Raw genomic sequence first — 27,562 nt, forward strand, 5'->3', positions numbered from 1 at the left:
TATACAGGAGGTTGTGGAAAAACACAACAAAGTGCCCCACATCTCTGTGTATACCATATGTACAGAACATGAAAGTACAGAGTACAGCGCGCATGGTGTTGGAAGGCTCAAACCAACAAAAATGTGCAATTTTGTGTTTCCCAAATCAGGGAAAATTATATATACTGACATTGTCATTTTAATTCAGCAATACTAGTCTTTATCTAACGTTTTTTTTTTTTTTTTTTTTTTTTTTTTTTTTTTTTACATATATTGCAAGTTGAAAATAAAAACACATATTTGCATTTTTACAGGCACATACATACCACAAAAATAGACTGTGGAAACTAGATATACTAGGCACAAGGTATATACAGTCCGTGTGCATGGGGCACATTGCAAAAACAATAAACAAATGAAATATACTAATAAATCAAAGACACTTTTACAGACAAAAAGAATACCCTGATTTGCTAACATATCAACACCAAGGCATTCAGTACCCTTAATATCTGGTACAGCGAGAATGAGAGGTTCGGAACTCAGAGACTCTCAATAGTTGTCAGTCAGTGTCAAACATGTATGAGGGATTTAAAATCCCACTTCACAGCAAGGTCCAAAAGAAGAACCGTTAGACAATCGCACTTTGAACCCCCCCTCCCCCCCCCCCCCGTCATCAGGCAAATACAGCGCTAAATCTCACACACACACACACACACACACACACACACACACACACACACAGAGTTTTCGACAGCGGCGGTGAGCCGACTGACTGAACACACTTGTGACACGGACACAAAAAACAGATAGCTGACAGAAGTATGCGCTTGGCCAGGGCTGTATCGGCTTCATGGCTGAGGGTTGAAACGGAGCGGTACTGATCAAAGTGTCGGGTATGCCATCCTTTGAGTGGGAGTGAATTACACACTACAGTATCTTACTGGATGGACGCAATGAAACAGAGACGGTGCCTGATATTGCCTGAAACATTAGCTCTTTAACTCTCCTTCCATCTTGCTCTCGCTGACTGTGGACTCATCCCAAATAATATCAGCACAGTCCTGATAGCAGCTTAATAGGGCAAACTCTGGTATTAGCACAAAGGAACGGGGAAGGGGACCAACTGATTGCACTGGAACAGTATTGAAGCGCACAACGACAGCGATTGACTCAAATGGACTGGATTCATTCACAATCGTATTGGCATTTTGGCATCTACCTTTCCCATAGGAAAAAGAAAAAAGAAGCAACACAACGTTCCCGTGCCGCTGATGGAGCAGGGCGGCGGCGCTGAGACCCAGGGACGACAATGAACGAGGTTTAGTGCACGTTACTGATCAAACGGAAAGTGGAAATGTTGCCGCTCTACAGTGACAATGAGCCGGGGTTTATAAGCCATATAATGAAGCCCTTGGGTGGGACAAAAAAAAACCCAATCACTTACGCATTGTTTCAGGACTTAAGCAGCTCTCGAAGTGATCAAAAACGGCAGCGAGTTTCGTTAATAACAATCTGAGGGTTGTGTCTCCACTCGATAGATCCTTGTTTTTCTCAGCCAATCAAAATTCAAGGGGAACCTTTCGGCATTGGTTAAATCAACAAGTTGATTATGGGAGGATGGAGGAGACTGCATCAATCAATGAACAGCGACGCTGCGGCAATCAATAGATCTCTCTGAAAAGGTAGCAAACCTGAGTGAAATGTCCATTCCATCGATTTTACAGTTTGGCTCTGGATCGATGCTCAGAGCCGGGAAAAAGTTACGACGCGGTGTTTGTTTAGCGCGTTGAATCAGCCGCCTGTTTGGGATTCATTTCTCGTCCTTTATATTTTAACCAGATAATGGATCCAGGCGAAGTGCTGAAGAGAATAGAGCATCGATTTTTTTCAGTCTGATTACAAGGTCGAAGTGCAACACAAGGCGGCCGACTGAACGTCCTCGATGCTCGCTTTCGACCGAGGAGTTCAAAATGGTCACGACTCGCGCTCGCCACAATAAATGGACTAAAGAAGAGGGATCCTCTGGTGATAGATCTGGGGATAGGATGTGTGTGTGTGTGTGTGTGTGTGTGTGTGTGTGTGTGTGTGTGGGGGGGAGTAACATACAGGTTAAATATAGAGCAACGTTCTACCCAGAGAAGCATCATGAAACCAGACACTCAGCGACACATACGGCAATGCCCCCGACCCCCTTGCATCATAAAAGCCTCTTTAACCCTCTGTCCCTTTATTTACATGGCAGTTTATATCTGATTAGCTGTCTTCCTTCTCGTATGGCATACATTCAGCAAGAGAAGGCTTTTAGGTTCAACAGGATCAGAATATTTAGAACAAATACAACCAAAGCCTGAACCCAATCCCGAAATTTGAACGACGGGTTTGTCGTGGATCAAAATGTCGAGACATTCATGGGAGTTCTTGTGTGATTCGGGGGAAATATGGAGACGAGCGAAAGAGTTTCTGCAACTGAGGCGTTTGTGCCCCATATTGCCCACCCCCATTCGTCTTACAATTTAATTTCTTCAAATGGGTTTTAAAGTGACGTTTCTTAGTTTTTTTAGAGGATCTGACTCGTTGAACTCAAAGTGTGGATTCCTCCCGTGACTCTAAACCAGCTTTGAGCAGTTTGTCCCGTCTGTTTTTTTTTTTAAGGAAAATGACGCCGCATGTCCTCTCATTCCCTCCCAACATTTTTGGTTAAGGTAACAACAATGGTCACTGGATTACAATACTTCAAGTGAAGCCACAATAGCTGCTGGATTCTTTAAGATTTCACATTAAAAAGAAAACAAAAAGGAAAACTTTCCTGTACAGCATATGTAAAGATATTTATATTCATATATATATTTATATATAGGCGGGGTAGAGTATTGCAGAATTATATTGCATGTGTTAATCAATAAACTTAGACAAAAACAAGCAATTATACAGTATGGGTTGTTCACAAATGTTTCCTTTCGATAAAGCTCAGATTATTTAACCACCTTTGCCTTCAGGGTTACAATCAGTGCGCTGACAAAACAGCTGACCGCCTTCCCAGATGTTTCACGAAAACAGGTCAGTGCTGCCGTCAGCATGTGAAAACCAGTCGCGCTTGACAAAGCAAGTGAGTGTGAGTCCATTCTCTGAAAATTTAACCAAAACGCACCAACAAACTCATGCACACAAACTTACACCCACATATATACATACACACAAACCAAATATATGGCTTCTAACGTTGAATCAAGGCAGTTAAATAAATGGCATTTTCTTCTATGTTTCTTTTTTAGTTGATACAGACACAACCAGACTTTGTGTTCAAGCTCAACTTTGGTTTGGGTAGATACAATGAATATAATATCCCTCCGTACTTTTTTCGTCAACTATTTACACATCGATGTAAGATCGACCAGCGGTCTAAAACACTATTTCCACTACTATTTTAAACAATATGAAGAGCAATGTGTTCTTTTGCTACGACAGCTTATACAGAAAAAGTACACTCAAAACACTTTTTAAACGCTTAAAATGTCATTGTCATTTGACCTCAAGTCCCTGATTTTCATTTTTAAGTCCAGCTCCTGCTAGATTGCATTGCATGGATTCTACACAGTATGCAATAGTTACATAAATCATACTTTTCTTTATATCTTTACAGTAAAGACAGCGATATACAGTAGGTGTTTGGAAGCAGAGTGTAAGGGGTGATACTAAGACTAAAGTTGCTGGCACAGTAGACTAGACCAGTTCCACCATAAGTTATACTAGTTTAATTGTATAGACTTCTCCTAGCCAAAGTGTCTAAAGACTTTGAGTTGCTCTTTTCCTTCTGCTGACACCAGCACACAGTGCATCCAGGTCCACTGACTGGTGCCGCTGGCGGTAGCTGATTGGTCATTTTCGCAGGCTGACAGATCAGCTGGATTGACCCAAAACAAACAGATTCTCCTACAAAAAAAGGCCTCTTTCCTGAACTCTACCAGGGTCACAAGTTGGAAGACAGCCGGGATCTGGCAGAGTCTAGCTCTGGAAGGCTGACAATTGAATCTTTCTTGGGAACTCCAGAGTCTGGAGGTCCTGATCCAGCAGCTGCTGCTACTGCCCCCATTCCAGCAGGTCCACCGGGAGGGGGTGCGGAGGAGGCAAAGGCCACCCTTTGTTGAGCTCCTGCCGACCTCACCACCCCCGAGGGCCCTGGCAGGCTGGGGTGAGTGGGCTGAGGGGGACCGATGGAGTTGTTGGAGGTGCGGGTGGATGCTGGAGGGCTGGGGGCTGCAGAGGCAGCTTGTTGTGTTCCCTCCTGGGGAAGCGAAAGCTGGGAGGCAGATATGGCCCGGGAATCCTGGCTCAAGCTACCTGCGTGAAGGGAGTGGGTGCTCTTGTGTGAGGCAGGCCTCTGCTGGGTCTGTGGTGGGCTGGGAGCATGGTGCTGTACTAGGGACAATTGGGAACCAGAGGGTCCTGCGCTTGCCATGTACTGGAAAGTCCGTCCTGAGGCTGCGAGCGGGCTTTGGACAGGCGGGCTGGAGATGGCAGATCCAAACGCCCCTCCGAACGTTTGAGGGGGTTGAGACTGAAGAGGAGACATGGCGACTGGGCTGGCCAGGTTCTGCATCACATGGAACCGTCGCACCATGCGAGGAGACTGCAGAGTCCCCGGACCCACCAGCGGACTCGCCATTTGAGGACAAAAGCTCATCGCCACAGCCTGCTGAAGCGTGGCGATAGCGGAACCCGACTGCTGCTGGCCAGGGGGAGCAAAGATCCCGCCGATGGACGGGGTCATGGACATGGCCCGCGGCCGCTGCAGGTCCACCAGCTTCACCATCTCACGGTCGTACTTGACAATCTCCTGGATCAGCTCGTTCTCCTGGTTGTTGAAGACGCCGGAGTTGAGATCATGCTGAACCTTGTGCATCAGGGTGGAATTCTTCTTACCTACAGCAGAAAAAAAAATAGATGGATTCATTATTAAGGACGAGGCAAAGAGGACAAAAAGGATCTGGAAAGGTAGAACAATATGGGTTAGACATGGCACGGGATGTCCTTCAAATCAGGAGCATCCTCTAGCAGAGCAAGCCCTGAGGAAAACGGATGTCACCCTGTACTTTCATCTTCTGTTACAGCGTCCCGTGTTATTCTGAGGGAGCAGCGCGGCTCATTTTACGGTCTATTTTAACGTTAATATTCTGGACAGATTTCCAAATCACAATACCATTACATGGGGTTCGTTTTAGAGTGTGTTTGTACTGCTAGTCACATGTCGGACAAGTTATGTACTTCATCCCCAGAACCTGCACCATCGCTTTTAATAAAAAGTCAAATCAACTGTACCCATATGTCAGCCTCTTATCGTATGCAAGCATTCACTGGAGGAACTTTTTACCTATGCGGTCTAGACGGTCGATGGCGACAGTCTCGAAGGCGCGTCTCATCATGGGATATTCTTCCAGCACCTCGTTGAAGTGGTCGACGGACAGAGAGTAGAGTCGACAGTAAGTCTCTGCTCGCACGCTGGCCGTTCGCCGACCCCTCGTTAATAAACAGATCTCTGAAACGAGGAAGGATGAAGTGCGTCAGCATTAAAAAGAAGAAAAAAAAGAGGCAAACGTCACGAAATAAAAAAAAAAAAAGAGCGACCTACAAACTGTGTCCTACCTCCAAAATAAGAGCCGTCAGAAAGTTTCATTGCCAGAGTGCCCTTAGTGATGACGCTGCAGACTCCGTGCTGAATGAAGTACATCTTCTTCCCAATGGTGCCTTCCCTTATGATGTAATCATGCGGCTGGAATACCTCAAAGCGCAGCTTGGTCAACATGGCCGTCACGAAGTACGGCTCGGCGTTGGCAAACAGCGGCATGGATGCCACCAGCTTGCGACAGTTGAAGTTCACAATTTCCTAAGAAAAGACAATGTGGTTTGGTGAGACATATCTGTCAAACTGCAGTCAAGTATGAACGCTGAGCTCAGGGATTTTAGCACAAATATCAAAAATAATCCTCATATGTAGAGATCGGGTGTCTTGTTGTCCATTTATGTCTTACCTCTCTGAGGGGCTCGCTGAGTTCTCCCAAAATGCTCTCCTCATCAAACATCTTGCCCTGGTATCTGTGCTCATAGTAGTCATGGATTTTCTGTCGGAAGTCGGAAGGCAGCTTGTGGAAGGACATGTACTGCTCCACTTGTTTGTACTGAGAGGGAGCGAGACAGACAGAGATCGTGTTCCGTTAATGCAGAGCACATAATAAAACAGTGTTCCCCGCCGTAACGACGTTTCATTGTATCAAGTCTGGTGATATTCTGTATTTTTCTTATTGGCTGAAACATGTTTGGAGGCTGTAGTTCATGGTGCTGGTGAATTGTGTTGCATTGCATTGTCCTCAGATGATTTTCTGGACAAGCTACGGCCTCCAAAGAGGATGCAGCTTCTCAATGCAAATAAACACGGCGTGTTCCTGAAGGATGATCTCAACAAACACAACACAAACTGCACAAAACAGTGCGAGCGCATGCCCTTCAGCCGTCTGCTGAAATGAACACACTCCCTTATGCTACCTAGAAGTCAATCGATGCCGGATCAATAGAAAGTGAGGGGACCGACATGGCAACAACACAAACAATCAGCGCCTGTTGTTGAGATATGCTAATCGCAATCCATCCAAAGAGCCCACCGAGGAACCCAAAGAACGACACGGCCGGCCTGCGGACCGGAACGATAAACTGAGAGAGAGACTTATCCTGTGTGCACTTCAAAGAAAGCTCAAATGGAAAGCGTCAGAAGAGGCACAACTCCACCCTGCACCTATGAAGCTGTCCGAAACACAATCTTTGAGAGGCAGTGACAGCTCAGCGGGCGAGCGCCTGCCGCTGTGCGTCCACGACTTTCAGGGACTGAGGAACGTCATGGTCGGTCCTGACGCTGCGCGGCGGAGTGAACAGTGAACGCCACAACAGAAACTCTCAGCTGGCATCGAGTGATATCTCCCGACAACGTTTTCAGCAGGTTTCAGCAGAGCGGCGAGACACAACTGTAGGTGTTACTGCATCAGCGGACGGAGGCCCCGAGCTAAACAATGAGGGACGCCCGCTCGCAGCTCTGGATCCTCAGCAGCAACGTGTGCAAGTCTAAACCGTTTGTTCTCAGAGACAGACAGACAGACTGGCTCCCAGTTTCCAAAAGAGACACATACTTGGCAAACAAAGCTTGCTAGTTGCACATAACTGAATACTTGTGTACATGTGGAGAATCCTGCAGTACAGGAAAATGAAAATCCTCACTTTCTTGACAGCGGTGCGCTAACTCACAGCTAAAAAGCTCTCCAGTATAATGTCATTCCAGCTGATACTGTAGGAGGAAGAAAGTAAGTCAACAGAAGCTTGAATAAAGTCTCCATGTTTCATATTTCGTGTGCACATATATTTCAATAGCTGGACTCTAGGACCCGAAGACATCAGCAGACACTTGGCGTCGTCCAATGTGATGCTCGGCCAGGTTTGTGCTCTTCACGTCTTGCTCATTGAAGGCCCTTTCAAAGTTCAGTAAAATAAACACAAACTGTTTCTTTGGAAATATTATGGGAATATCATCCCGGTGCTTTAACTGCTTCACCCCACCAAACGCCTCCCCTCTTTTGGGATTGTCTGCCTAAATTAAAACAAATGGATTATATTCGTGTCCATGAGACCCTCGTAATGAATTTGAACTAACATTTTCAAGGATTTTGTTTTGTTCTGCTTAACCGTTTAAATGCTTATAAATTAGGAGACACCATATTTTTAAGGGTTTTTGAAGGTTTTTAGACATTAATCATGATATTTGTAATAACTTTGCAGATCTCCTGACTTTTCACATATCAATGTGAAATACTTTGGTCTGTGACCAAATACCTGCCAAACGAATGACATTCCCATCAGCCTCAGCTGTACTTTCTCCTCTAATTAGAAAATGTAAGCATGTTAACATGCCTAAGTATAGCCTCAGAGCTGCCAGCAGAGCTGTAAGTGTTTTACCACCTCCGCTGAAAAGCCAGAAGTCTAATCCAGAAAGAAATGTCCATAACACTGATCTAAAAGCCTCAGCGTCTTTTCTATGTCAAATCCGATGTACTAGATTACAGAGTCAGAACGGTGAAAAACAAATACTTGCTGCCCTGTATGTAGGATTAATGCGACCAAACGCTGCTTCTGCAGAGAGGCTGTTGATATACAATGACCCCACATTGCTAGACAAGAACAAGTCTCGTCTCTCTGCCCAGAAAAAAAAAAAATAGCAATGTGTGTTTCTGACTGATACCGCCACCCACCATGCTTCCTTCTGCCATATGACATAAACATAAATGAACCAAACACGCAAGGTTTGAATTATTTAGCGTCCGCGTGAGTTAAGATCTCCTGGACGGCTCCTCTGATCTTCCAGAGTTACACAAACACGACGTTTCACCTGCATGAGTGACTCTGCTTCCTGACATCTGCAGACGGAGAGCGGCCTGAAGAAATGACCCCGTGTCACAACTCTTTACCCGACGTGTCAGAGCTAACACTGCAGCTGGTGAGCCTCTCATAGAATAGAAACGCTGACTGTGGACAAAGTGTAGGCGAGGGGAAACCTCCCGCTCCCCCCGCTGTAGACTGTGACTCTAAATGAATGAGGCAGCAAAAAGCCTATCTGATTGAACTTAGATGGTGGCATTTAATGACTTGACTTTGAGAGCCATGTCACATTGCGGCGTATCGATCGTCACCAGGCCAACCTGAAAATCTCCCCAGTGCCACGGAGGAGAGGGAGCCGGTGCGTCACAGCACCCACGGGGGGGGGGGGGGGGCCGACAAACCCCCAAATGAGAGTGGAAATCACATCACAATACCGAGTCACTCTGATGACACTGCATGCGGCAGCAAAACGCTCCGCTCACATTTCGTCAGCTAAACTTCTGCTTTTGGGAACATTTAATGGTTATTATTCAGAAGAACATTTATGGGGAGTTTTGTCTTTGACTTTGATTATATGTTTAAACTTTTAAACCCATTATCTACTGAACCAATTTAGCTATCAGCTTTGTACCATGTCCCTCTCCTTCTTTCTTTCCTTTCCTCCTGTTTCCTTGTGTTTCCTCTCCTCTCCTCTTCTCCTCTCCTTTCCTCTCCTCTCTTCTCTCATCCACACAACCTCTCTCCATTGGAAATGCTAATTCGAGTTCATCCCAAACAGCCATGTGGATGTATAATTCATTCACTTAATTCCCTGCTAAATCGCCTCATTATATTATGCAGCACATTCACCAAAGAGAAGAAAATCAGATAGCGTAAGTCGGAGCTTGTCTCGTCTTTCCTCAATTCGGGGATGTGTACACAGGGAGGAACAACACACTGTGGGGTCTCACACGGTGCGAAGCCTCATTAAATGAAATGAGACTTCTTAGGAAACACCGATGTTCCTACAATTCAGTCAAAGGGAGCGACGACCAAAGGAGACCGGCAGATAAGGGTGTGTTCATCAGACACACGCTCTACTACAGCAGTGAGTGTCGTTCGTGGCTGAAGGGATGCTGCTTTTTGTTGTAGACGGCGGCGTAGGAATCTCTTTGGCCCCTATTTTTGCACAGTCAGCCTGGCTCTGGATAATTGGTGCGATCAGTGACAAACCGTCTGGCTAATAGAAGACAGATCACTGTTGTTGATGATGGCAGCGGCACAGAGCGGGAGCAGAGGAGGAGTGTGTGTGTGTGTGTGTGTGTGTGTGTGTGTGTGTGGGTGGGGGGGGGGTAAGAAACAATCTTGTATCCTGTCTAATGCCACATAATATGGCAGAGAGCTCAAAGTGATGTCTGCTCTCTCTCTTGCTGTTTCTCAGCAGCGCTGATTCAATGCAAAACCCCCCGACGGGAGACCATTAAGTGAGGACAGCTGATGCAAAAAGGTGCATCTGTGTAAAGTTATATGAACTAGTCTATCGTCTGCTGCACGGTACGAGGCTAGAAGGCATTTCGATGTGTAAATAATACATTTAATTACGACTGAACTCGATCTAGCTGCTCCAGGGTCGTGGTCCTGGCTGTGCATGCTGGCTCCTTTGTGTTGTTAGTAACACCTGTGCTTTTCCTCTGAACTAAACCTAGTTATCGTGTTAATAAACTGTAATTTATCTGTCAAACAATGGAATGCGACGACCAGCTATCCACACCTTGAGATGCCGAAATCTGCCCGCCGAAATGGAACCACGGACTGGACCCAAAAGCCGGGTTTAGACAGAACATAGCACGATTCGGGCCGTAAACATCAAGCGCCGGAGCCAGCATTTCTAGCAGGTTAACGACAGCCGCCCACAAAAGTGTTAACTTATCTGTTTTCTCAAGCGTTTCACTGAAACTGTCAGCTTGCATTATTTTGCCGTGCGTTTACAAAACAAGAATATGGGACAATAATGTTTCTCAAGGAGGACAGTCCCATTGCATACGCACTTCAAAAAGTCCTACGGTGCTGCTCACTTGTGAAGATTATCTTGCTGAACAAAAAGAACGGTAAATATCATAAAAACTTGTTTTTGCCACAAAGATTATTTACTATAATCTCCTGCAGACCTACACAAGTGTTTTAACTTATCATGGCTGAATAGACCAAACCAATAAGGAGTTCAGGTGTATCCTCTCCTAACCCAAACAGGTACATCCAGATTAATACATACAAGGGTCGGACAAACGTCAGTAAAGCACAGCGTCGCATGCCCACACAGTCACGTCACATTGTGACACCCTAATTACTAGTAGCCACGTCTGAAAATCATTGAAGATATTTCCTGACTTTCTGACGATTTGTCCCACTTTGGTGAAAAGAACGACAGAATTGTCAACAGACTGTAAAACCACCTTCCCTGGGTGTTGCATCTAAATCAAATCCAATACTAACATCACTATAATGGATTCCGCTGGTTTAAAAATAGTTTATCTGTATCTGGTTTCACTTCATTAAATACATAACACCAGGAAGCAATACTGCGTGAACTCTCAGGTTGCGTTTCACGCACTTCTTGTTCTGCCGACAGCGCATGAATCAAGCGTGAGACAAAGTTGAATCAGTGTGTCTGTGCTACCCTGGAGTGTGAGCGGCCGTTAATGCTGCATTTTCTAGTGACCTTTACGACGGATTACATAAAACAGAGTAATGTCAGAATCACAAAGTCAAAATCACAGAATAACAATGCGCCAAAAAGAAGGTGCTTCTACTGGCCGAACATGCAAGCGTGAAGGTCGGATACCAACAAACCAAGAGCAATGACCACCAGAAACACATGCCCGAGTTGGTCATTTGCATTGTTTCCAAAGGTGCATTAAAGGTGCATTAAAGGTGGCACAAGTGAGACTCTCTGGAGGTCTCTGCACCAAAGCCACCAAGCCAGAGTCTCCCTAAATTCAAAGCCTCCACACAACGCTAGCTCCAGCCTCACTGGGGCTGTAGCAGACTGCCAGCAGACTTGTTTTGTTAACACTCTCCAAAACGATAGAAATGTCGCTCACAGTCCGATCTGGAGGAGTGGCGAATTCACCCAGCAGCATCGGCATCAGCCTCACTGGCTGGCACTTTTCTGCCATGCACATTTAAAAAAAAAAAAAAATGTTTTTAATAACCACGTCTTCAGCTCAAATACTAATCCTCACAGAGCAGCAGAGAAAAAAACAAACTTTGCAGCAGGAAAAAAAGGAAAATCTGACAACTGGTCAGAAAAAGACTTCTGGGTAAATGCATAAACAAAAACATACATTCTGGGTCGATGCATCAGCAAATATCTAAATGTGAGCGAATACTCAAGGAAGCGCACACAGCATTATGAACACAAATATCTATCTCTAGGCTTTTAACCATCATCCAGGACACACAGTTAAGACAAGAGCAACGGTGTGAGCACTCAAAGCATTTAATGGAAATGATTTACACCCAAGCGCCCAGACCTGAGGGGAGCTCCACACAATGCAGCTAAATAAAACAGTGACAAAAACACTCCAAACGACGTGTTCAAATATATCTCACAGCGCACCAGGACTCGACAACGAGGCCACAGGTCCCCCCCCCCCCAACCTCGCTTTGCTCCCTGTAGCAGACAGTTAGCAGTAGCACTGCACCTCTCAAGGACACCGCCAACCACCAGCAGAGAGAGGATAGAGAGGGAGGAGGAGAGGGGAGCTGAAAATCAGGTGGAGATATTCTAAAGGTGGATGGAAAGAGAAAACGAGGGAACGAGATAATGAAAAGAGGGACAGTGAAAGATGCTACAGAGTGCAGGTAGAGTGAGAGCCAGGGAACGAGTGATCAGGAAGAGAGGAAGAGAGGAGGCCGCCATGGTTGCTTACGTCACCTTCAGGATGACATTGGCAGGACACACAGGTCTGCTGCCTCATCAATTCTACTGCTGCCCAAGGGGACATTATATCTCTCACACACACACACACACACACACACACACACACACACACACACACACACACACACACACACACACACGCTCTCTCTCTCTCTCCCCCCCCCCCCTCTCTCTCTCTCTCCCCCACATCAGCCCCCACGCACACACAGGCCCAGCCCCTGGCGTCGTGGCTCTACCTGGCCGAACACACCCGCAGCCTCCGATTGGCTGCCGGGAGCCGGCAACACGCCCCCCCGCTCCCCAGCCAGCGAGACTCTGCTTGGAAACAGAGAGGCTGTGCCGTTACCACTACAGGCCACTGCTGCAGCACTGTTCAGCACCGCTCTGATCCCCATCCTTGTTTTCTGAAAGGAAAACACTACCTGATGGCCGTTTCAGAGTGGTGAAACAGGGTCTGGTGTTGTGCGATTAAGGTCTAAACCCAAAGCGAAGCGGTGTGACGACTAACACACACACACACACACACAGAAAAAAAATGTCCACTCATGTTTATGGTAATTAAATCTTTCATTTTAAATGAATAACGGAGCCTACAATATGTTGAACTTACATTTAATCAGTAGCACTAACAAAGACTAACAAGCTGTACCATTGTTTTGGTCGAGATCACTTTTAACTTTTTAACTCTTTAATTGCACTGACCCACCACGGGTCAATCAGCTCAAAACTACCGCTACTACAATACTACAATACTACAATACTACAATACTAAATCTGTAAAGTTCTTCCATAATATATGAGGCTGTAACTACGCATCAGCTCTCAAAGATATAGCGAGCTAATTAAAGAGCTTTGGAGGCGCTGGTAGGCGGATTTCCCCTTCATGCTAAGCTAGCTGGCTGGCGATTGTAGCTTCATATTTACTGTAGAGACATGAGAGTCTGGGCAATAAAGCAAATATTTCCTAAAATGTCAATCTTTTCCTTCAAGGGGAAATAAAACTGGATGTCAAGAGGTTAACAGCATAACAGTTTGAGAACACGGGACGGAGGTGATTTAAAGAAGATCCTCACCTTTTCCTGATACTGCCGTCTGGAGGAGTCCAGGGACTGGATAAGAGCTGTCGCATGGCCAATAAAAACAGCATAGCAAGTCGCTCCTACAATCATACTCAGCATGGTGAGCCAGATGTCTGACAGACTCTCCGGGGCCTGCCGGCCATAACCGATGCACAGCATGTGGCTCATTGCCTTGAACACGGCAAAGGAGTACAGCTCTGACCAGGTATCGTTCTGTGGAGAGAGAGAGAGAGAGAGAGAGAGAGAGAGAGAGAGAGAGAGAGAGAGAGAGAGGAAAGGGAGATGAGCAAATAGTTAAAGACATCAATGTTACGTAAAAAGGCATGTTTTGAGGGAGAGTGGTGGCAGAGAGTCAGAGGAAAAGCTCCGGGGACAGCGGGGTCGAGGAGCAGCACTTAAACGAACGAGAACTCCGGGGTGACGGAGTTGCATTAGAAGGAGAGAGGGAGGAAGAGGAGACGACATCAGGGGAATCCTTCGAGGCCTAATCAGTAAAGTAGAGACGGTTTGGAAATTATTTCCTCAGAGAGGAAGGATAATGAGAGGTCATTAAATATGCCCTTTCAGAGCTCCGTGAATAGGAATCTACAACAGGCAGCGGCCACCGGGCTGCTCGTTCTGAGACTCACGAAAGGGTCACACTTATGGTGGTTAAGTCACGAAAACATCAAGGGGCATTTCTCCCGTTGTTCGACCCCTTTGATAGCATCTGTCCTGAATGTAAACAGCGGCTCTGTGTCATTCCATCGCAGCTTTAAGCCAAAACTCCCTTTGTCACCAAAGAGACGGGTGAACGATGAATCCCAACAAGCTCCATTGATCTGATACTTCTGTCCACCGGCTCCCTTTGTTTCCCTTTTTTTTGCTTTCATTAGCTCCAACCGTGGTGACCTCGACCTGAACACACCGCTGATGCCAATTAATATGAAGATAAAGTCAAAAGCCACGGTTGAAGTCCAGGTTTTGGGGTTTAATTTAAATCTTTTCTACCAGGGGAACTACAATCTAACAGCCTCCTGAAAACCTCTCAGAGCCTGGCTTCAAGGGCACCAAAAAACAGCATCTTCTATCTTGGCTCCTGACACACACACCCACCCACACACACACACACACACACACACACACACACACACACACCAACACACACACTCATAATCTCTAAATTTATAGCAGGCTATACACAGAGGTTACAGTCTGCATTCAGCAAAGGCAATTAACTACATCCTCCCTCATAACTTATAGAGGAGCATCAGCAGTCTATTAGTGGATCACATTATAAAACCTCTTTTTTTATTTAAAATAACTAAAGTAGCCAGCTCCAGAATAACATGTCAACATTTCACGAGTTAAGAAAGCTGCTATGTCATGTAAAATGTGTAATTTTGAAATGAAATGATGACTAAATCAATAACAAACAAATTGGTCAATAATCAAATAAATCACTATTCGCAACCCGTAAGAAGTGAACTGCAAAATGCATCAACAACACAACGGCATGTGTCGTGTGCGTCTCTTCCGATCTAAGAGGCGCGACAGTAAAGGGCCACGCGGTGACATGAGGACTCCTCCGTCACCAGCAGAGAGAAAACGAAGACTCCAGAAATAAACACAGCTCCACCAAGTGGGCTAAGGCTAAATGGTGTCTGTGAAAACAGAAAGAGAAACAGCGGAGCGAAACAGATTGAATAATAGATGAACGATGAGCACTTTGATTCTGAAATAGCACAGAGCAAGACAGAGGGAGAAAGAGACTCCGTAGCCTCCTAAGTCTCAACAGCATCTCCCCGGAGGTCTCAGTTTGGGAACTATCCGTTGCTTTGTTGGTAATCGGCGACTCCATTAGCTGCAGATAGTCTGTTTGAAGTTGGCTGATAACGCAAAGGGCTTTAAATTCCTCTTCCACTGTCTTAAAAAGGCCTCTTTGTTTATATGCTGTGCAGCGGGCCTCATATATATATATATATCTCACATATGTGCTCACACCGTAAACATCAGCCTGCCAAACAGAATGAGCAGAGGTTAGCCGTGTGCCTTCCAGACGTCACTAAGTGTCCCGGCAGATATCAGAAGGGTTCATCACTAAAGAGATGTATGAAAATACTCCTTGTTAAAGTATGTTGTGTTTTCATCCTTCTGCTCCACTGTCAGCACCAGTTCAGAGTGTTAGCATGCATACAGGTAGCACAAAGTACAGCTGAGTCTGATGAGCGTATCAGAGGGGAACATCTGGTCCAAAACTGTTTGGTAATCCATCCAATAGTTGTCAAGACGCTTCACTATAAAACACAAATGTCAATCTGACGGTGGCTGCAGAGGGGAAAGTCTGGGGATCACCAGAATCACTCGGATTCAGCCTCTGAGGAACAATACATGTCCGTACAAAGTTCTACAGCGATCCTTCTGATAGTCTGGATCAAAGAGGTGGACCGACACGCCGACACGGCCATCCCCAGAGTGGACCCAGGGACCGACACAGAAGGTGAACTTTTTGCACTATTGTCACTCTCGTCACTTCCCTCTGCCCTGGCTGAGGGACTGATCGGTGCAGGGATGGAAGAAATGACAGCGACGGGGAGATGCAGATAATGCAAAATGACGTTTTATATATATATATATATATATATATATATATATCAGACCAAATGATCGATCACTACGTGTGTGACGACGGCTGATAAGCCGGACAAATATCAAAAGATAATGGACACACATGTAACAAAGCCTCTGTCAGCTCTGCTTCCTCCCTTTGTGTCTCTGTCTTCCCTTGTCCTGGTCTGCCTCAGTGAGTGTGTGTGTGAGTGTGTGTGTGTGTGTGTGTGTGTGTGTGTGTGTGTGTGTGTGGGCTGGGTAGCGTTGCTTAGGAATGAGGAAGGCAGAGCATCCTCCTCCCTCGGCAGTTCATCTAAAGGCCAAAAGAGAAGCGTCTCGACGTAGTCTGTCCTCCAACATGAACGCTGCATTGGCAAGAAAATGAATAAGCAAAGTGTCAAACTATTCAGCATCTCTAAGTTCAGTATAACAAACTGTTTACAAGTCCTCTTCACTCTATGATGAGAAATCAGAATGGAGGTTTCTATTTCTGGATATCAATTGAATCAGAAGACGACTTTTGGCCTCTAGGATCAAGCTCCAAAAAACGCAGGATCCTACATTTCCCACAATGCAACTTAATAGCTGATAATTGCCCTTTTTAAGCTCCATGATCTCAGTTTCTAACACATAGTTATGAATATGTAGTCACTCCAGAGTGACAGAACACACTGTATGATTGTGATCACAAGCTGAGTGGGAATGATTATTATTAAACTGTATTAATATGTTCCTTGGTTATTTGTGGTTGTTTATGTTGTTGTGTATTAACCGGAGAGGTTCCCAGTTCCTCTGGGACTGAGATGATCTCATCTTCTCTCTCCTCCTCCCTCAGGAAACAAACACCGCATCGTTACCAGTCCATTTACAGAGGTTAGACAGCAGCTTTCCCTTTTTTCGTGTTTACAGTAGATCCTTTTACAGGCCTTATGCGTTTACATCCAATTTGCAACGTCCAGCGGTAGACCCGCAATGCCGTTCTGGTCAAACTAGGTGCGGCGAGTAAATAAAGTGACTTAACACCATACGAAGTAATTGCCGGCTTATCTTCTCCGAGGGAGCAAACCAGTGTACTGCAAAGCCCCCTCCTGCTGATGGCAGCGGGGGATAATCAGAAAGAGACGTCTCTGTGATGTGGATACAGTAAAGAATGGCCACACACACACACACACACACACACACACACAGTTGTAATTACAGAGTTGGAACCATACACCCTGTGTCTGTCAGTTAGCGCTGCTGTCGCTATCATTACCTTGTCGCCTCCACGGATGCGGCGAGTGCTTTGCCACCAAGCCGCACGCTACCATGGAGATTAACTATGTGGCTGACAAAGCCGCGTGAAGCTAATGCTAAATATAAACCAAATGAAATGCATGGAAGGAATTGGGGTGCACTGTAAAAACCTATGTTCCCTGAGGGATTGAAAGTTTGAGTGAACCCAATTACTGGTTGGTGGATGTCATCCAAAGTTACAGTGTTCTCAACGCCCTCCGTGGGTCCTGCCTTCACGCCCCCTCACCACCAGTGCCACTGCAGGGTGTGAGGCATGATAGATGGCCTGGCTGCAACACAATGGCTAATGTTACAAGTTGTCAGACACTCGATGGGGGGGGGGGGGGTCTCAGGTGGCCGTAGGCGGCCCGTACCGCGCCAGAGCGGCCCTTTGGTCCGAGAGTGACGGCTCTCTGGAGACGGGCTGTCTGTGATGATACAGATAGAGGGAGTCAGTGGCCTGTCCAACCGGACTGCATCGTCCTGGACTTCAAGCACAAGGTTGTCCTCTTGTGAGTTTATGAAAGCAGAAATATTCACGTTGTCTTTAAGTTCTGGTTGCTGTGAACGCAGCGCTTTAAAGGCAAAGGGTCACGGTTTACGTACATTTTACAGGCCCTACATTAAACTAAAGAAAGACGATTTTAATAGTTGAGAGTATAGCTGCATATCAGTTTATTGATATTTATTACAATTCTTTAAGTCCAATATATTCTCGATTATTGATTAATCGTTTAATGTCCAAATTACAAAAAACGTTGCAAAATAAGCTACATTTCTCAGAGCTAAAGACGACGTTCTCTACTTTATTATTTTGTCCGGCCAACAGTCCCAAACCCAAATATAATCAGCTTCAAATAAAGCAGCAAATCATCACAATAGAAGAGCAGGAACAGGAAATAACTGGAAGATTTATCGATTATCAAAATACTTGCTCATTAGCTTTGTCTCACTATTTGGTTTCTATTTTTGTTTCTGCACGTTTGACCCGAGAGCGGGTGAATAATGGCGAAGTACAGTTCAGTCCAGCCACACATGCAGCGGTCTGACCGTGTGGTGCTCTGTGAGTGAGAGGGAGGATTCTAAAGTGGATCCTCTAGACGCTAAGAGATCAGAGCATGAGGGGGGGAGATATGAGCTGGATGACCTGCAAACGGTTAAGAGCAGACGTACTGAGTGAGGAGAAAAGAGCGTAACAATGATCGAAAGAGATAAAGGCACGTATGATCATCTCTAGTTCAGCTGTTTAACATGGGGGGGGGGGGGTCAAACGACGAGGATATGGTCAAATATTACCCACATACTTACATGTGTGTGTGTGTGTGTGAATGTATTTCAGTTAAAGGCAATGTGTGATGACGTGTTTGATCGTCTGTAACTTCAAAGACTTGGGTATGGTGGAGAGGCTGCTTCAGGGATTAAGTCTCTGAATGTCTGCATCCTGGTTGTTGTAACATTTAGCTACACGTAGCTTAAATGTTGTCTTTTATATTATCTGCAGTGATATGAATCTCATCACCGATAGCGGATGCCTCGACCTGTTTTGCCATCATAGTACATATTTTGTCCGAGATCGTGTCACTTTGATTAAATATCACATGACAGCATTTATCAAACCCCAAATAATGCCCAGTGTTTACTGAGCTACTGATCAATATTGTAATATATGATTTTGTCAATGCCGTCCAGCTGTACCAAACAGGGCCAGCAGAGCTGCAGTGTGTCTGTCACAATAAACAAACTACTTTCACCAACATAAAAGAGAGAACATTGATTCATCGCCACGTTCATTTGTTTAACAGGAATTACTTTTGTCCAGCAACAAAAAGAAAAGCCTCCGCTGTCATCCAGGAAATATTATAAATCTTAAATTTACATGTTGTCGTGGCAGACCCTGCCAATGTCGGGGAGCGGGACCCAATCTGTTTAAATCTCCATTTGGACCTGTGCCTCGTGTCTGGGTTAGTGCGGCCTCCCCTCACTCAGTGAAAGGCTCACAGACAGGACGTATAAACAAGCAGCTTTTATCTCTGTGAGATAGACATGGCAACAAAGAGCCCAGCTGCCAGGTTACACCACCTCCCCATCCCTCTGTTTTCCCCTTTTATCTTTCCTGTCATCAGCCCACCATGCTGAAGAGGCGGCACGGAGGGATCTGGAGGTGTGCTTCAAATCTCTCCGGTCCTGTTTTCACACCTTCTTCTTCTTCTTCTTCTTCGGTATCCCACGGTCGTTTTGTCTGGCCTACCGGCTGAACGCGTTTGCAGAAGCCAGTGATTTGAATCGTTTTCTTCATTTGCTGGGAAGAAAACACTGACCTTTCCTCCTGATTCAGTAATAGCATAATTGCAACAATCATCCCGTAGGATAATAACGGTTCCCTGAATAGTGGAGCGCACTGTTTTCAAAGTGGCCCATATTGATCTAAATTACAGTATATATAACGACCGCAGCTAACCTGGACGACCCCTCCGTTTTAGCCCCGCTAGCATGGCTCTAGGGGTGGACGTGTTGGCAGGTCACTTCGGTTCAGACTGAATCAAAATGAATGAATATCTTAACAACTGTTGCATGGATTGCCGTGAAATTTTGCACAGACATTCGTGGTCCTCAGAGGATGAAGCCAACTGACATTGATGCTCCCCTGACTTTTCATCAGGTCACATTATCAGGTCACAGTTTCATTTGTCCAATAAGTACATGTAAAACGAATGATGTGTAGCGCTAAATAGGAAATGTTAGCATGCTAACAAGCCAAGCTAAGTTAGTGAATGTGGTTAAGATCATACCTGTTAACAATCAGCATGTAAGCATTATCATTGTGCGCTTTTTAGCATGCTGACGTTAGCATTTAGCTAATAGCAGAGCTGTGCAAAAGTAAAGCCCCACACAGCTATTAGTGTGGCTAATAGTTCTGGTCTTAAAATTTAGATAAATCTCTTTCAAGTGCAAAAGTTCACGCACAGATTGAGCCTTTCCACTACCCTTACTTAGAGCATGAGGGTTCCTGTTTTAGTTAAGACAAGAAAGAGTCTATCATGGCCACGAAACACTGACTGACATTCAGCCAATATGTTCTGATGGCGGTTAGAAAGAATCAATATTCTGTGACCACCGTTACTTCTTTCCCAATTAACACAGAATAAAAGACGCAAAACCCAGTTCCAGGGCGATGTGTGCGACTCGGTATGCGCAGACATGATGAATCCCTGTCACATACCTCCATCTTGTTGAGGGACACCCAGCAGTCTGAGGGGAAGTCCTGCAGCATGGGGACCAGGAACTGTAGGCAGCCGTCCCAGTGACACAGCAGCAGCATCATGCCGATCAGGTTAAATATCCGCATCACCGCACTGGCCAGGTCATAGGTCATATGGAAGATCTGGAGGGAGACAATGAGACAGGGAGGGTGCCTTCAAACTAGGCTGAGACACACAGAGATAGAGAACATGTTGGATTTTGCAAGATGAACTCTGTGAATATGGCTTTCCTATATTTGTCACTTTACACATTGACTTCATATCTCAGTGACAGCCTGGACTGGAGCTTCCCACTCCACGGTCTCCTCTGGATTATACCAAGTTTGATTAATGAGTAGGGGAGACAGGTTTCTCATCAGTCCCGCATCAAACACAGCAGGAGCAGCGAGACATTTGTTACGAAGAGGGACACATGACATCAATCAGAGGCTCAAACTGAGCGCACACAAAACACTCACGCAAGCCCGCAGGCACACCGATGTACCGCCAACACATGCAGACAGACGTGCCAACACCCACACGTACACAGAGTGATGGACAGGGGTCATCACGATGCTTAACAACTGAGAGTCTATGTCGTCTCACACATCAATCATTCTGAGTCACTGGACAGTCACTTAGGCCAATCATCTATGACCCGGCTGACTTCGAGAAACCACCCTTTGTTGGGCGCTCAGTGGCTGCATTTAATACCGCGACGCTCTTTATGAGGTCTAACTCTGTAGGAGTACCAAAGGTTTCACAGTAAGACGTCTACAAAGGTCTGATAAACGGGTCGGTTCTCACTCGGTGCAGTAGAAGAGATACTCTGTGATGAGAGTGAAGAGGAATGAGGCTGGACATGAACCACATGCGCTGATCTTTCTAAATGCAGCTTTAACCTTCATGGAGTTTTTTCATTGTCCGTTTTTAATCAATCAGCAACTGAAAAAAACGGACTAATCTGTCATATCGTTGTCATGGGAGAAACTGTACTGTACACGGCCATGTTGTGCCGGCTGATGGAAACGTTCAGCACCATGGACAGGTCCGAGAGAGCTACAAGAACTTCAAGTAGTTTAGAGTCGAGATTCTTGGATTTTCAAAATAAACTATGACAGATAATGTCAAACAGACTGGGCTTTTGAAACGGAGCATTTCCTGTGTCAGCCTCTCACTCTCTATTCTCACTCTCCATGCATGCCAAGTATCACTTCCCATCATGCACCAATGTGTGTGCATGTGTGCACGCATCACATCATATCTTCAGAAATCCAATTATCCAAAGGTCAAGTTAGCAGCCGAGCCCCTCTGCGCTGCTCACTACTGCAAAATGCCAACACCGACCGGGCTGCCAGTACCGGCACGAACGAAGAGGTCCAGAGATCTCGAGACACCGTTGGACCTCCCGTCTCCCGGGCCGCCCTCCTTCTTTTGAGCAAGGAGTCAGATGGAGAGGCTGAAGCGGGGATCCCGACAACATGCATACCTGGGTAAATAAAAGCCCAAGTGCCGTTGAGTCCAGTCTGCAGGGGTCTACCTAGCAACAGCACCCATTTTTTCACATCCAAAGCCTATCAGTCAGGCCTCTGAGGAAATGCCAGCGTACCTAACCTCTCCAACCCTTTTGAATTACCAATTAGTGACATATATAATCATAGTCAACAGCCCCTTAGTGCCGAATATTATCATCACCCTCTACCCCACCTGCTCTTCCTCTGGCACTGTAATTGATTAACTGTGTTTGCACTGGTAATAGGCTGCTTATTAGACCGCCTGGTGCTGCCTGTGGGACTATCGGGTCAGACAGGGAGACAGAGGGGTAGGGGGGGGGTGGGGGGTGGGGGTGGGGCTTGTGTGACAATAACAGTCATTAGAATGCAAAGTTTGTTAAAGCTCCAACATCCTGCTGACATACATTTCTCACCAGGTGGCAGGTGAGAACATGAATAAAAAGCCTCCAGGCAGACAGAGAGTCAGACATGTTGGTTTGGTCACAAGCCAACATGTCTGGAGGCAGATCAGTGACCTTTTATCACAGACTAGATTGGCTGTTTCTTCCTCTGTGGCTCAGGGTTGTGTGATCACAGTTAATATAATATTTACATGAGACGTATGCCACTCTTACCTCTTCCCATTGGTGAATGTAGCGTATTAATCTGGAGAGCCTCAACAGCCTCAGGAGACTTAGGATCTTGGTAAAGCGGACGATCCTCAGGGCCCGGGCAGTCTTGTACACCTCCGAGTCAATCCCCTTCTCCACTATGAGGAATATGTAATCCACCGGGATGGAGGAGACAAAGTCCACAATGAACCACGTTTTTAAGTACTTCCTCTTAATGGTTTCAGGGTCCAAAATGATGTCCGAGTTGTCCTCAATGATGATTCCAGTGCGAAAGTTGAGCACCAGGTCCATGAGGAAGAAGGTGTCAGAGACCACGTTGAAGATGATCCAGGGCGTCGTGGTCTCGTCCTTGAAGAAGGTGATGCCCACGGGGATGATGATCAGGTTGCCCACCATAAACAGCAGCATTGTGAAATCCCAGTAGAACCTAGCAGGCAAGGCATGCATGTAGTTGTGTTGTGCACATGACAGTGTGTGTGTGTGTGTGTGTGTGTGTGTGTGTGTGTGTGTGTGTGTGTGTGTGTGTGTGTGTGTGTGTGTGTGTGGAATACAGAAGGGGAAAATGGGGGGAAGGGAAAAAAGACAAAAATAGAGTCAGACAAGAAAAGGGGAGTTGCTGTGGAAAGCCGACAGGCAAAAGAGATTTCCTAAAGCAGGAGCTACTCTGTGTCTGAACATGAATGTGATGACATGCTGAACGTTCTTTGATGATTGATGATCCGTTATAACACATTTCTCTATGCATACAATATTCTTAAAATGCAAAATAAATAATCTTGTGATCTTTGCTCATGGCTGAATATTTTTTTCTTTTCTTGGTATGGTTTTCTAGTCTGTGGCTGAATGTGCACTTCAGGTTTCATTTTCAAAGTTTTAAATAATGAAAGCAACTTTCCGCCTCCTTTCTTAACCCTTCCGTTGCATTGACATTGGCTTGACTTACACTTACCCCAACGATAACTGCAAGGAACTATGATTGCTCAACTCAGGCTGATAAAAACATATGTTAAGTATGTTTCTCGAGGGTCTCCAGAACCTCAGACAGAACACGAGGTTTCATGCATCCCACGGCACGTCGTGCTTCGTATCGACCTTGCAGTGCACAACGGACACCAAGGGAGCGTCTGCCCCCCCCTTGCTAATTGTTGCCCACGCTGATGTGGCAGTTCGCTGAATGGGACGGAGAGAGTAGCAATAGTGAGGTCTGAGCCCGTCAGAGGAAGCGCTCTCTCTCTCTGCAGGACAGGTGCAGCGCTGAGTCATTACACTGCGACTTATGCAACGAGCTCCGACTCCTTCACTCCACGGTGCAACCGCCCCGATGACACTGTTTGAGGGAACTTTAATGCATCGATTAGCATAAGAAGCAGCTGTAAAGATTCACGTCGTGTCAGAGCTTGCATTGCAGAACTCGTCTCTGCTGGGGGGAAGACATGTCTCAAGTTTAGGCTCTGTTGGTCTTCTGACTCGGCGTTATGTGATACAAATTACAAATGGGCCAAACATGAATGGCGCTGTGAAGGGGGGGGGGGCTCATACGCGCGAGCCGACTCCAAAATAGACACGAGAGCTGTCCACTCCTTGTGGTGCTTGAAACCAGCCGAGAGGAGAACCCGCTGGTTTCAACGCAATGTTCAGCGACGTGATGCAAAAAAACAGAATGAGATGCTAATTCCTCTAAATATTTGGGTGATAAATGAGCTGCTGGGTGATCACACCTGCAGGTCATCGGTGTTGAACAGAGAGCGTCCGTCATTTCAATGAAGGATCCGGGGAGCCGTGCAGGCGGACATGTCTCCAGTGAGCATGCTTGAGGTTTTTTTTTCGCACACTTGGCTCAAGGTGACATTCCATTACTGAGTGCATCGCATACATACGCACGCACACACACACACACACACACGCGCGCGCGAGCATAGCCTACATCCCGTCAGCACGGCTCACGTCACAGAGCATATACCATTACATTACAACGAATATTAACCAGTTCTTTGAAGAATAATAATGGCGTTGTGAATTAACCCGAATCAGCGACGTCCTCTCTGCTGAATGTGAGCGCGTGCTGCAAGGAAACGTGTTAGCAGGCCGGGCTCGTTGAGCATCCCAGACATGCTACTGTAATCTGTAGACCGGAATGGGATTTCTTTACAACCTTGAGAGGACACTCTTTGCTCAATTTGCCTGACAACAGGTTGTTTTTTTCTTTTTTTTGGGGGGGGGGGGGGGGGGGGGGTAAATGGCAGCACGTTGCAGTGCATCGATTCAAATCTCTTGGCTACAGATTCAATCGTAAGAGCTGAAGTGAAAATTCAGCAGCAGCCTGTAATAGCCTTGAACAATAACCATGTGTGTGTTCCCATGGAGTCACCGCGGTTACTCACTATGAAGTTAGTTGAAGATGACAATGAGGAGCCGCTCGGGCCCCTCGTGACTTTCAACGCGCGGCCCCAGCTCTTACCTGAAATCGCTGTACGGGTGGATAATCCAATTTCCAGCAGATTTGACCCTCTCTTGCTCTCTCTCCACTGCTTTTTGACTACCATACATGCGCAAGGAGAATTTGTTAACTCCAGGCTGCAACATACTACTAAACTGCCGCTGCATGAAGCTGGCTTGGCTGCCCTGAGGCTCCGCGTCCTCGGCGGGCACAATTGGCGGTCCATCCTCCGGCTTCAGGAAAGTGACAGAGTTCCGAGGCTGCTGGGTCTGAGTCTGAGTCGGGCCGTGCAGCGAGGATGACGCTTTCCGGCTCGGTGCGTTGGAGAAGGACACCTTGGAGTCCCTTTTCTCGGGGGCACCGCTGGACACGGGGGTATTGCCGGGGTTTGCGCTCTCTCCTCCGTGCCCCCCGGTCAGGGACCCGCCTGGCGTGATCGAGCCGTCCATGCTGGCAGTGGTCGAGTTACAGGCTCCTCGCTTGGCGCTCCCTCCGTCCTCGGCCCTCCCCGAGCCCCCTGTCTGCTTCTCCTGCTTGGAGATGATTGAGCGCAGGCTCCCGGTACCCGAGTCCCTCCTGCATTCTCCGTTTTTGTTGCATTTCATACTGGAAATTGGAGCGACGCCTTTGCAACCATCACCCACTGTCGCGTTTAAAACCTCTAACGCGACCGCTGATCCCGACGCCTCCGCCCCAGATGCTCTGCTGGTCTCGCCGCGCTGGGCAGCATCGCCCGGACAGGGTGTCTGGGTCTCGGTAGCTCTGGAGGCAGCAGTGGGCCGTGGAGCGGCAGCAGCGTCCTCTGGGTGCGTATGGTAGGGCTCCTTGTTTGAGTTTCTCCTGGAACCCGAGGACGCGGCTCCCCCTCCTGGCGTAAAGTTCTTCATCCTGATACTGCCGCCGCCTCCTCCTCCTCCTCCCCCTCCTCCTCCTCCACCTCCGCCGCTCCCCCCGGCTCGGCGCAACCGCGGATGCTGGAACCTGGACTCCTCTTCTCCGTCCTCCGTCTCGTCCATCACGACGTCGCTGGCCGCAGCGGGCTGCTTACCGCTCGGTGCTCCGGGAGAACCGGAGTCCAGACAGTTCTGGCTGCTGTTGCTTCTCGTGCATTTGGACGCGGCAGCCTTCGGTGCGCTGATGTGGCTGCGTCCGCTGCCGCCCACCGCCTTCTTGTTCATGGTGGCAGCAGACGCCGGCGAAACCTCATTCCTGTCCATGACATTGAGCATATCAAACTTTGCCTCCAATTATCTTTGGAGAAAACCAATCAGAGGTAGAGGGGGGGATGGAGAGAAGAAGAGGAGAGAGAGAGAGCGAGAGAGAGAGAGGAGAGAGGGACAGAGGGAGGGGTGGACGTGACTTCTTTGCAAACTACTGCGCTTTTACTTTCACTAGTCATTGTGTCAAAGATGCTCAAGCGTCAAACTAACGGAGCCCCCCTGACTGCGTGTCAAATATCGTTCAATGGAATTAGCGCATAGCGGCTGTTAATTCAACTCAAGGTGCTTCCAGCCGAGGCCTCTCAGTCACGACCTGAAGCTCGAGTCACCCCAACGAGCTCTTTCCAAACACTCACAGCGACATAGATGCTCAAAACATGTCGCCGGTCCACGGTATGACGACATCAAAAGTTTAATTACCACGTGTTAATGAAAACTCAAATGATGTCATGTGTTTTTAGAAGGTGCTTTCAATGACAACCTCCCCGATTCCGCCCGTCGTTGGTGTTTAGTGCGCCCTAGCGGCCACTCGAGGGTGTAGCAGAGAGGTCGAAAGACAAACGTTCATTGTTGTGTGATTCTAACACAGCAGAGATCAACTGTAGTGGTCAGACACAGGGACAGGCAGACAGTTAAAGTCAATTTATTTACAAAAAGGTGTAGTTATTGTGCGACATGTCGCCTCAAAGGTGGCCGATCCTTGTGGGTGCTTGTTGGCTGCGGTCCATGCCCCTCAGGGAACACATTGTACCTTCCACTTCTCACAAGGTACATTCTGGACCTTTTGATTTCAGCCCCTTGGAGTCTGGTCTTGTTAGTTTAGAGGCACAGATTGCATGAGCATCGTTTTTTTTGTGGTCTTTTTGTGCATTGAAAGTACATTGAAAGCTACAGTACTACAGCAGCTCGTACTCTTTTGGAATACTGTGCCAGAGGAGCCCTGAGGAGCAATCGGTTTGCCGTTCACGTCAGCTCTGTCAGCTACTGCATAATCCGTACCGGTACAACCTGTAGCAAAGGTCAACAAGTGCAGCAGAGGCATTCACGCGGTGAACACGCACCACCGACAGACGCAGGTTCAGCGTTACCGCCGGACTGTCCGTTGCTCTGGTGTGAGAACAAGCGCAGATGGTTGCACACGTGTGTAGTGCAGTAGTGATTACATTTCTATTAGCGTCTCTGTTGGAGGGAATCACACTAGTATATGAAATGGTCTTGAAGTACGGTAGTTAGTCTATTACACATCATCACTACACGTACTTTTAAAACAGGAATTCAAACT

General features: G+C 46.8%; 1 protein-coding gene across 1 annotated transcript; it reads right to left on the bottom strand.

Annotated features, from left to right (window-relative positions):
• Positions 1–638: 638 nt before the first annotated feature.
• Positions 639–26,320, bottom strand: LOC137892881 (potassium/sodium hyperpolarization-activated cyclic nucleotide-gated channel 2-like). The gene is made up of 8 exons (XM_068738289.1): positions 25,082–26,320; positions 22,627–23,050; positions 20,480–20,641; positions 13,390–13,608; positions 6,009–6,155; positions 5,623–5,863; positions 5,351–5,515; positions 639–4,902 (listed from the first exon to the last, which is right to left on the bottom strand). Exons 1-8 carry the CDS (start codon positions 26,287–26,289, stop codon positions 3,950–3,952), a joined length of 3,519 nt encoding a protein of 1,172 aa, XP_068594390.1. The 5' UTR covers positions 26,290–26,320; the 3' UTR covers positions 639–3,949.
• Between the last annotated feature and the right edge of the window lie 1,242 nt (positions 26,321–27,562).

The sequence above is a fragment of the Cebidichthys violaceus genome, unplaced genomic scaffold, assembly GCF_023349555.1.
Source record: "Cebidichthys violaceus isolate CVI_PGR_0920_01 unplaced genomic scaffold, fCebVio1.0.p SCAF_8, whole genome shotgun sequence".
Lineage (NCBI taxonomy): Eukaryota > Metazoa > Chordata > Actinopteri > Perciformes > Stichaeidae > Cebidichthys > Cebidichthys violaceus.